This window comes from Aulonocara sp. 'chitande type north' Nkhata Bay, linkage group LG4 (genome assembly GCF_057382095.1).
Source record: "Aulonocara sp. 'chitande type north' Nkhata Bay isolate Kocher_YH1m ecotype deep benthic linkage group LG4, A_spYH_male_GT1.1, whole genome shotgun sequence".
NCBI lineage: Eukaryota > Metazoa > Chordata > Actinopteri > Cichliformes > Cichlidae > Aulonocara > Aulonocara sp. 'chitande type north' Nkhata Bay.
The window spans coordinates 5774332-5786162 of NC_141347.1; the positions used below are offsets into that span (position 1 = coordinate 5774332).

Below are 11831 nucleotides of genomic sequence, written 5' to 3' on the forward strand. Positions count from 1 at the left end.
CATTGATTTTATCTCACAACTTGTTTTCACCGAAGAATTTCAGTAAGTAAATATTCTTCATCCCCCCCCCCCCCAGTGTCCAGAGAGCAGCATCAATGTCCACGTAAAGAACCTGGTTATGTTGCCAGTGTCAACCCAACAAAAGGTACTTTACCTTCTTGTATATGTTGTGATTTCTGTTTACTTTTATATTTGTTGTTATAGTTGAGTTATGCAGGGCTTTTGTGCAGTCCTAAGAAACATACTGCCCAGAGTGTTTTTCACTTTGTGGAAGAGTTTCTTCCTTTCTTTATTTTTTTTCTGTTAGTGTGTGGAACTGAGGTGCTTCGTCAGGAGCTCCTTCAGTTGTTGGAGGATGGAGAAGAGGACGCAGCCATGACTTGTGAGAAGTCGTCTGAGTCAGCTGCTACTCACTGGGCGATCAGAAATATGGTGTCCTCGCAAAAGTGGAAAGAGGCCAGGCCTTGTCTTATAGACAATATGTTAGCTACTCTGGATCCACAGTCACACCGTGTGTGTCAGTGTGGCAAACAAGTAGTTGTGAGGTGTCTGGACTGCCTGTCTCTTCCATTCCTTTGTGCTGACTGTGATATTGCAGTTCACACACGCTTTGTCCTGCACAACAGAGAGGCAGTAACAGGAGGGTTTTTGCAGCCTTCATCAGAGTTTCACAAGCCAATAGGTACAGTTTTTAAGTCTTATGCATTTCTTGCTATGTATGAGTATGAGTGGGTGCTGTTATTGTATATTTATTGTGTATCAGTTAATTTCTAATTCTTTTTATATATATTGTGTGTTTTAATGTTAGTTCGGCTGTTGCCTGTGCAAAGGCCAGACTGTGTGTGACTGCCCAGCAGGTAACGTTGAGGTTTCACCCGGTGCAATTGTGGCTCTTGTAACCATAAATGGTAAGTTGCCCTTTTGTCACACACTACATACACAATAGATGTGTTTGGAGGTTTTATTGCAAATTGTGCATTGCTATCTTTGTTTTAATTACCCTCGGCCCGCAGTATATGTGGGCACCTGTCAAAGGTCATTTGGATTTACCAGACCGCTTTGAAAACAACATGAAAAAAATGAATGCTTTGAGCCATGACTGAATTTCTCCTGATCCTTTCTAAAGGCCGTTATAACCTTGCACCAGCTGTGGCCTAATGTGGTCCCCCTCAGTTAAGGACATCCTGGGTAGTGGATATTGGCCTGGCACCTTAAATTTCTGCACCCTGTTTTCAATGGATGCCTTTCAGTCTTTCTATGACATTAAGAAGGCTGCACCAGGGATGTCACTTAAGGCCTTTGTCAAAATGCTGGATGAACGAACAGCCCATTTTGGAAGGGTGAGTTCCTAAATTTGCCAAGTTTAAGGAAATTGTGCAAATCAATGTTTATGCTGACTGTCCTTGAATATTCTGTTGTATGTCCTCTATGTAAAAGAATGGCCGAATATCAGCTGATGCCTTCAGTAAAAGTTTCTTGGAGTGGAGTGCTGTAAAGTTTGAGGTGGACAGGATGTGCAAGGAGCCATGCTTTAGCTGCCCTGCCTGCACTCCACACATGCTTGCCGTCTCAGTTGATGGAAACCGCAAGCTTTATCGCTTTCAGTCTAATGCAAGGTACGTTATGCATTGTGGACATAAGTCAAATATGGATTTGTAGAAAAATGTATTTTAATGTTTCTTTTCAAACAACTGTCACTGTGTTCGTTCAGCACTTCAGAGCAGGGGAACTTTGAAGGTGTCTTCATTGAGAAAGATGAGGAAGTTGCTGAGTTTGTGAAATACATCCAGAGACACACAAATCATGTAAGATACACATATATATTAGTGCTGTTAATCTTGTTAAAATGACGTTAATGCCGTAACCATATACACTTACGTGTGTGTGTGTGTGTGTGTGTGTGTGTGTGTGTGTGTGTGTGTGTGTGTGTAGACATATATGGATGGGTCGATATTTTTTTTTATTTTTCTCTTGGTGTTGTCGTAATACTATTTACTTTACTTTATCTTAATGTGTACTTAATTTTGTCACCATGTGTATTTAAAAAAAACAACATGATTTTTATTTTGTGTTATCAGTGCTGTCCTGGGGAGATCTGAGGTCTTGTGTGACTCGAGGCTAATTCAGCTAATTGTTATGCATTTGTTTTAAAAAGTTTGTCCCTGATAGGGCTTCATCATGTCATGTCTTTTATGTTAAAATCTTTGAGTGTATAGGTCCCGGGGAAAGGGTTGTGCGGATCTTCATCTTGGACTGCAGCAAAGGAGTCGTCCAAAAAGTCCACTGGGAAGTTGGATGAGGAGGGCATGGAAATAGCTGTTTGTCGCCACGGAGTCCTCTTAGCTGCATTGAACATGTTTCGAGGGGAGATCTTTGCTTACCCCCTTTTTCTCCAGAGGAAGTTGGCAGCTAGCGTCCCAGGACATATTACGTTCCTTTGCTCCGATGTGGCCTGTAAATATTTCCCCTATTTAACCAAGGTGGCTCAGCAGTGCCCTGAGCTGAGGAACCTCTTGTCAATGCTTCCTCTTCTCTCCGTCATGCATGCAAAGCTCACACTTGGAAATGCGAGGTATACTGCAGCTTGTAGTTTTGGATTAGTTTGAGACATTTTGTTATAAGGTTGAATGAATTCAGCAGTCATGTATTGTGACCTCCTTTCTATAGATCAAATGGGGAGGTGCGTTTCAGGATGGGGCCGGTTCAACAGTTGGAGAAGAGGTGGAACAAGTAAACAGTTTCCTGTCTAGGGCGGCCATCACAACGAAGTACATGTCTAAAGCAGGTGTGTGTCCGTGTCTGAGATTCCACTCAGTCTCCTGCTCATTAATTCTAATTTGTATACTAACTGAAATGCAGGGCGAACAGACATGCTGACCCTCCTGGCTTTGGGCTGGAACAAAAGGAAAGTGGAACAACTGGGCCGCACTTTGAGCCAGCGATATCTAAAGGTCATTTTTTCAACACCCATTTTAATGTGTGTGGTAATGGGGGGAAAACACCAGTACTCTTTTAATGTCAATATGAATGACATTTATGAATGCATTCTTAGATCATAAGGATCCTTAGAGAACAAGTGGAGAGCCTGAATGCGAGCAGAAATGAGCTGGGTGTGGATGACGACACACTGCAGCAATGGGCTGAAGGTGAGTCTCAATATAATGCACTCATGTATAACAATAGGACCCACCATGGCCTCATTAAAGAACTTAGAGTTAAGATCTTTCTGACAGTGTCAACAAACAATGAAAAATAAGCCTTGGAAAAGCAAATTTATGGCAGAGTTGTTGCGTTTCATCAAATTGGATAGAACCTGGGTTGAAATAATGTCGTACTAGTTGGTTTTATAAACCTGAACACCAACATACTTGTTATCTCATGATTATCATGAGATAGCAGCACATGAAGGCTCCAGATGTCTTATAATGAATGTCATCAAGTCAGTGATTACAGAGTCCACTGTAGTTTGGTGACTGTTACTCATCCTGTGCTCTGATTAATATTCCTCTCACTTAGAAAGTGATCAAACTGATGGCAGCCTTGGAGCGTTGCAGGCACGAATAGAGGAGCTTGTCGTCATCATCAGAGTGCGAACACAAAGTCTTTACAGACAAAATGGTACGTCCCAGTTTCTTTGAAACGGACCGTTTGATGCTGAGTTTGTACAGCTTGTGCAGCTACTTTGTAAACAGAATAAAATCAGATCCAGGTTTGTTTAAGCTGGATGTGATTTGTTCCAGCAAACAAATTGATGAGTGTAGATTAAAATGTAACTATATACATTATGTGAAGGTGTGAATTTTTTATGATTATTTACAGATAGCAACAAGAGGCGACACAGAATTCGCAAGGTCATCTTAGTTGAGAAGAAACGCTTGGCGGCTGCTGTTGACGACTACAACAAGCTCGCTGAACCAACAAAGCAAATCGTATCCAGTGATGCCCTCATGCAGACCGATATTTGGCCCTGGCAGAGCACAAGTGAACGTAAGCTCTTGATTTCCAAATATCCTTTTTAAACAAACTCCCAGTATCTGAGCAGTAGTTGAATGTTTTGTTCTTGAATCATAATATGCTGCTATGTTTTCCCATCTGATGTTGTTAAACTGTAGCTGCTGCTGACCTCCGGACAAAGAGAAAGGTCTTTGAGAAGGTGATGGCTGTGAGGCGCCTGAGAGAGGAGGAGATGATGCTCTGCAGGGAGATGCAGCATCACTGGACAGTGTTGCGAATGCGTTCTGTGGTGTTGGGGACAATCTCCTCAGACTGTAAGCACTTTATTTATTTATTAATTTTTTGATGAATCGATTGAAAATAAGAGCAGATGCTAAAGTCTTACTGGATCTTTTACCTATATCTAGATTGCTAGCTAACACTGCCTTCTCCCTTTTAAAAAAATGTTTAATTACAGCATCCTAATTCCTTGTGTTTATGAGGTGATGTTTTTTTTTGTTTGTTTTTTTTACTTTTCTCATATTTATTTGTTTTGTTCTTTTTACAGCCTCCTTTGTTGGCATGTCGGAGGATGCACAGAAGGGACTCTGTAGCCTGGTTTTAAAAAAACAAAGTGAACTGAAAGCTGAAATGCTCAAAGTAAAGGACGTGTACAAGAGAATCCTCAGCCACCAACCACTCCTGGAAATGGACTCGGAGGAGGAGGAGGACATTCCAGACGATGCCACTGAGAGTGATTTGAGCACTTCTGATGAAGACTGATTGTGTCATCATTGATGTTATGTTTGGTAAAATAAAAAGTTAATCACATCTCTGTTCAATGTGATTTTTCAACAGACATTTTACATTTTGAGAAGAAAAATGGAATTCCCTTGGTGCAGTTGTTTACCCTGAATCATTATTTCCCATCTAATTTAATGACTAGTGTACATGTTCAGATACGATAACATAATTTAATTTATGGGATGCTTTCTGGGCTGCTCAAATTATCACAAAATTTAAAAGCACCAGGCAGCACACTCACAAGGACATGTTTTGTTCAGTGTTTTGTCGAAGAAATCAACAAGTACAATAGATGTTTGCTGTAGTGGTGTGTTTGTTAAGAAGCATGCCAGCACACTGGTGAACTGACAGTCCCAGAATGCACCCGAGCCAGTGACTCGCCCCAGAGCAAATGAAATTGCTTATCTAGAAAGACAACCGTGATCAAAGAAGAAGTAAAAGAGTAGGGAACAAATGGTAAGGGAAGGTACTGTGGGGTAGGAAAGAAAGGCCAGAGCTGTGCAAAATGACCTCCAGCAGGCCACAAATGTGCACGTCTGCTCAAACGGTCAGAAATGGACTCCATGAGGGTGGTATGAGGGCCCGACGTCCACAGGTGGGGTTGTGCTTACAGCCCAACACCGTGCCGGATGTTTGGCATTTGCCAGACAACACAAAGATTGGCAACTTTGCCACTGGAGCCCTGTGCTCCTCACAGATGAAAGCAGGTTCACACTGAGCACTTGTGACAGTCTGGAGACGCCGTGGAGAACCTTCTGCTTCCTGCAACATCCTCCAGCATGAGTTTGGCAGTGGGTCAGTTTTGGTGTGGGGTGGCATTTCTTTGGGGAGCTGCACAGCCCTCCATGTGTTCGGCAGAGGTAGCCTGACTGCCATTAGGTACTGAGATGAGATCCTCAGACCCCTTGTGAGACCATATACTGGTGCGGTTGGCCCCGGGTTCCTCCTAATGCAAGACAATCCTAGACCTCATGTGGCTGGAGTGTGTCAGCAGTTCCTGCAAGACGAAGGCATTGATGCTGTGGACTGGCCCGCCCATTCCCCAGAACTGAATCCATTTGAGGACATCTGGGACATCACGTCTCGCTCCATCCACCAACTGCACCACAAAATGTCCAGGAGTGGGCAGATGCTTTAGTCCTGGAGTCTGGGAGGAGATCCATCAAGAGAGCATCTGCCACTTCATCAGGAGCATGCCCAGGTGTTGTAGGGAGGTCATACAGGCATGTGGAGGCCACACAGACTAGTGAGCCTCATTTTGACATGTTTTGAGGACATTACATAAAACCAGATTAATGATTCTGTATTGCATTGATCAAGGAACCAACCCAATAGGAGCTAAAGGAATCCTCTTGACATTACTTCACTCAGTAAGTTTATACTATGTTTAATGTGCATTTTCTTCATCAGTTTAGAACATAACATGTTAGCGCTCCCTGGTCCTTTTTGGAGACAGATCCTGAGACAGCAGGCAGCTATGGAGAACTCGTGTCAGCTGTGGTAATTAAGGAATACTTTGATTTAATATTGATTACATGACAACTATCCTCAGGCACATATTCCTGGATATATACAATGACATAAGTAAACTCCCATTTTAGAATCATTGCCTTCTTTGATCTGACTTATTGCCTCAGACTTTGGCCCCGTGTCCCCAAAACTACAGAGAATCCATGACACTGGGTAAGAGGCCTTGATCATGTTATAAGTGAGAGAGTTTGGTGTAACAGTGGTTGAACATGCCAAATCAATCCACAACATACTGCCATTCCCCAGCTGTAACCTGCATATGCATCAAACCAAAATCCAGTACCACAGCCACATGATAGACGTACAGATGAGGTTAAAGGGCTGTCTCATTTTGCCAGATAGCTTCATCCCAAAAAAGATAAACATTCTTCAAAAACAAAAGTTTGTGAATATTTGCTTTTTTGCCAGGCCTAAACCAACCTGTTAAACTTATCAAATTATTGTCATAGATACGAACCTATTGATTGAAACAGAATAATCCATTCAAGCCTCCATCATCATCCACGATCACTGTTACTGTTCAGATTATTTTATCTCTGTTTTCCTCTAGAATGTTTTGAAAATCAGCATTTGATCAACAGACTTTTTAAAAGTTTATTTTGATCCTATTGTTTACGTGTGTAATTGCATTTTTATTGAAATTATGACAGGAAAACCCTCAATCAAATTGTATCTTTGATATCTAATAATAATATTAACCATAATGTTACATATGTAATATGTACACAATAATATTGTGCAAACAAACAAGAAAAATAGCAAAAAATGTCAATTTTTTTAATACCCTGTATATAAAAACCACATATGACCACAACTCCAAATGTGCAATTGTCACTGCATCTAAACATGACATATTACAAAAAGGTAGAAACATATAATATACAATATGTTCTGAAGCTGGTACTGGTGCAGTTAACTTTGCTTTAGGCTCCCATACACAGTAGGTGTTACTTACTATACGTGCAGTAATATGTTATAATAAGCAAGTCACTTCTATATTTATGAGCATGTAGACAATAATGTTGGCTGATATGTAAAACTATGAGATGTCGAGTGCAGGGAAGATATTATTGATCGATCAGATTCATGAATGTGTTAGGTACTTAAGCCACAATTAGAGAGTGAAACAGAGACTGACACTGGTTGAAATGTATAGTAAATATTTTATTTTGAACTTTTATGCTGAACTACAAGCTGTGAACTGTGCGATCTCTGCCACCTGTGGTGCCTGGTTTACTGTGTGTAAAACTGCGCAGGTTCCCATGTGTCATCCCACACTTTGCCACTGTCAGGAGAAAAACATAACAAACAACAACCACACACAAAATAGGACAATTTAGGTTGTGACATATGACAATTTTTTAGGATGAAATATCTTCTATATTCATGTCATGCTTTATACACCTTCATTGTAATATAAATTAATCAAATCAAGTCAGAGAGTATTAATATATGAAGCAGACGTCAAGCAGGACCACAGCAGCAGCCACGATCCATCGGAACCTGCTGGATGAGAGAGCACAGAAACTCCAGGGAAGAAGTTTAGTTAGTAACATGCATGAACTGCATTACTGAGACATGTATGTTTACAGATGGTGGTGAGGGAGAGGGGGAGAGTTTTCAGTAAAAGGAGACGTGACTGCATCTTCAACCAATACTGAGCCTGCATAACCCTGAAAGAGACAGAGAGAGAGGGGGGGGACACTAACCCCCAGCAGTCTGGTCCTATTACAGCATAACTAAGGGCTGAGCTGAACCAGCCCTAACTATAAGCTCTATAAAGAAGTAAAGTCTTATGCCTACTCTTAAAAGTGTTGACCATGTCCACCTCCAAAACTCATAATGAGCATGATGTCAGGAGGACTTTAAAGAACGTAAACATCAGGAAGGCAGCACGACCAGGTCGTATCAGGTGGTCTGTTCTTATTTAATGTCCTATTTGGAGCGAAATCCTGACTCAGTGGCTGAATTAGTGAAGATTCATCAAATACAAAAGCTTATGGATAGTCAGTCAGGCACAGTTCAAATCTGGGAAGTCCAAAGATGCAAACAAATCTGCACAACAGCAGGCTAAATTACTTACATTTACAACTCTCCTGTCTACTATCTCTTCATATTTGAAAATCTTCTGTGTACGGTGTTTTCGGCATTCTGAAAAATAACAAATGAAATATTTACATGAGTTCTGTAAAACTGGAAAAAATGCAAAAATTAAGAAAAAGAAATCTTAACAAACTTAACGAACCTGTCATGTGTTTCGTACATTTACAATACCATAACGTCTAACCTTTCCTTGTCCTTTTTTTGTTTGGGACATCCGAGGTGTACACCGTAGAAATTGAGGGAGATGTAGGATGTGGAGATGGAGAGGAGGATGCAGGAGGAAGCAGAGACAGAGAGGAATATGCAGGAGGAAGCAGAGATGAAGAGGAGGATGCAGGAGGAAGCAGAGATGGAGAGGAGGATGCAGGAGGAAGCAGAGACAGAGAGGAGGATGCAGGAGGAAGCAGAGATGAAGAGGAGGATGCAGGAGGAAGCAGAGATGGAGAGGAGGATGCAGGAGGAAGCAGAGATGGAGAGGAGGATGCAGGAGGAAGCAGAGATGAAGAGGAGGATGCAGGAGGAAGCAGAGATGGAGAGGAGGATGCAGGAGGAAGCAGAGACAGAGAGGAGGATGCAGGAGGAAGCAGAGACAGAGAGGAATATGCAGGAGGAAGCAGAGATGAAGAGGAGGATGCAGGAGGAAGCAGAGATGGAGAGGAGGATGCAGGAGGAAGCAGAGATGGAGAGGAGGATGCAGGAGGAAGCAGAGACAGAGAGGAGGATGCAGGAGGAAGCAGAGATGGAGAGGAGGATGCAGGAGGAAGCAGAGACAGAGAGGAGGATGCAGGAGGAAGCAGAGATGGAGAGGAGGATGCAGGAGGAAGCAGAGACAGAGAGGAGGATGCAGGAGGAAGCAGAGACAGAGAGGAGGATGCAGGAGGAAGCAGAGATGGAGAGGAGGATGCAGGAGGAAGCAGAGATGGAGAGGAGGATGCAGGAGGAAGCAGAGATGGAGAGGAGGATGCAGGAGGAAGCAGAGACAGAGAGGAATATGCAGGAGGAAGCAGAGATGGAGAGGAGGATGCAGGAGGAAGCAGAGATGGAGAGGAGGATGCAGGAGGAAGCAGAGATGGAGAGGAGGATGCAGGAGGAAGCAGAGATGGAGAGGAGGATGCAGGAGGAAGCAGAGATGGAGAGGAGGATGCAGGAGGAAGCAGAGACGGAGAGGAGGATGCAGGAGGAAGCAGAGATGAAGAGGAGGATGCAGGAGGCTGACAGAGGGAAGATGTTGGTTCAGGCTCTAAATGAAGAATAAATTCCTGGTTTAGAGCCTCTGGGTCTGGGACTGGTCCAGCATCCACACTGTCAGCAGAGGATGGTCCAGCTGCTGGTGTAGAACGTTTAGCAGGAGGTGAAGCTTGTAATTCTGAAAAATTTTAAATATTAAACATTCATTAAAATGGGTTGAAAAAATGTACAGTACACATAAACACATAATAAGTAGTGATTTGCATGTTTTCAGTTAAGTTTTACTAAAGATACAACTGGTAAATATTGGCATCAAATAAGTCATCTCACACACTCACTGACCCAAATCATTCAGTACAAGTGCCCTCGGGGGTAGTGTGACATCTGTAGTGCTTTTCTACATTGTACATTAATAAATTAATGAGTGTGACTATAAATCCAGATAGATAATGACTTTTTCCTCTGATGACACTACTTTCCTGACTTTGTAGTGCATAACATTTGACACTTCAAGCTAGTACTGTGACTTAGGAGTTTTGTACAATGGTGATGCTAACTACCTCAGGGAGGTAATCAGGTGACCTCTTAAGAAGTATATAAGTTATTTAAGAATCTTGGTGTTCATATTGGTAACATTATAACATTTGTTATACTAGAAAGTCTCGAAGAGAATTATCAGGTCTGGTTTTTGTGAAGATTTTTAAAATTACATTTGTATATACATGAGTGTGAAAGACCATACTATACACACACACACATACAAAATTGTTCAGGTGGGTAACACCAGAGGTTCAGTATGGCTAGCTTTGGTGATGTGACCGACACATGGGGAGGTAATAAGGCAGATATAACACTATTTTCATGTTAGCAACAGGACATGTAGGACAGCTGTCACCTCACAGCAAGAAGGTTACTGGTCTGAAACTTGGCTGAATAATAGAATAGAACAGAACAGAATAGAGTAAGTAGAATAGAATAGCTGGTGACTGTTAACTATCCTCATCCTCACCATCTTGTTTGTCTCTATGTACCCCGTGATGATCTGCCTACTTATCTAGGGTGTACCATGAGTATCACCCAAAGACAGCTAGGATAGGCTACCTGATAAGGACACCTGGTTACAGATAATGGACAAAGCATATCTTACTTCTCAGAAGGTGTTCATAAAGCTTCCTCATCTTCATGAGGATGTCACGTGCAGCACCTTCCGCTGGTTCGATCTGAGTGATCACATCCCCTACTATACGGCCCTTACGGTCAAACTGTCCAAGAAACAGAATTGGTTGGTAGCCCAGGGCGTGTAGCTTTGAAACCTGCAAGAACAACAAAGAAAAACATGCAGCCAGTCTTTCATGTAAGCAAACGGATGTATAACAAACCTTTAAGTTTCACATCTTTGTTGTTTTATTGTTGTCGATAGTTAAAAAGTATTTATGGTGACCAAACCTGTAAATGTATGATAAAATCCATCTTGAAATGTTTTGTCTCTCAGTTAATAGCCGATTAAATTAAAAATCAGAAGTAGCTTAAATAAAAATAGTTTTTAACAAGTTTTTTCTAGTTGGATGTCTTTAGTGTGATGATGTTATTCTGATGTGAATAACTTTTTTATTTATGCTCTTTTATAAATTAATATTTTATGTGTATATACATGTCTTGTTAGTTTCTTACTTCATGATATACAAGAAAACATTGACAACTGTGATTAATAAAGAATTGTCTAGCAGACCAACCACTTATTAGATCAGAACTTTTAAACTTACTGACAACTGGGCTGAATTAACCACCCTGCTCGCATTTCTGTTGTTTTTAACAGAGGCAGCCCAGTTACTGTTTTTAAACTGTTCTTGTTTCTTTTTCAATCCCTCCTTTAGGTTCAGGCTGCCCAGGCATCCACTGCATGTCTTCCTGTTGCAGGTGTTTGGGGCCTGACAGGAAGGGCATGGTTTGGTTTTTGGCTTTGTCATTTCTGCAAATGAAAATGGAACATGTAGGGATTATTTCAGGTCTGTTTTGGTGAAACGATTACAAAAATAATTTATGACCAAAGAAATAACTTATGTTACGAGGCAGTATTACACCATATTTAGAAAAAAAATCAATTACGAGATTAAAGTCGTTAATATTGAGTTAATTACGTGAATAGGGTTAAAAAAAAACCTGAATTGATTACAGAAAAGATACATTGCTAAAATAGAGCAGTACTAACATTAGCTGGGTGGCCAAGCAAGTGTCTTACACATGAGAATACATCACAAAAAAAATTAAATAAA

General features: G+C 41.4%; 1 protein-coding gene and 1 pseudogene across 1 annotated transcript; one reads left to right on the forward strand and one right to left on the reverse strand.

The window, feature by feature from the left end:
* The first annotated feature begins 1157 nt into the window (after positions 1 to 1157).
* Positions 1158 to 4758, forward strand: LOC147331838 (uncharacterized; annotated as a pseudogene).
* A 3612-nt stretch (positions 4759 to 8370) lies between these two features.
* LOC147331839 (uncharacterized) lies at positions 8371 to 11558 on the reverse strand. The gene is made up of 5 exons (XM_086290527.1): positions 11322 to 11558; positions 10706 to 10871; positions 9434 to 9736; positions 8555 to 8652; positions 8371 to 8418 (listed from the first exon to the last, which is right to left on the reverse strand). Exons 1-5 carry the CDS (start codon positions 11523 to 11525, stop codon positions 8371 to 8373), a joined length of 819 nt encoding a protein of 272 aa, XP_086146653.1. The 5' UTR covers positions 11526 to 11558.
* Positions 11559 to 11831: the final 273 nt, after the last annotated feature.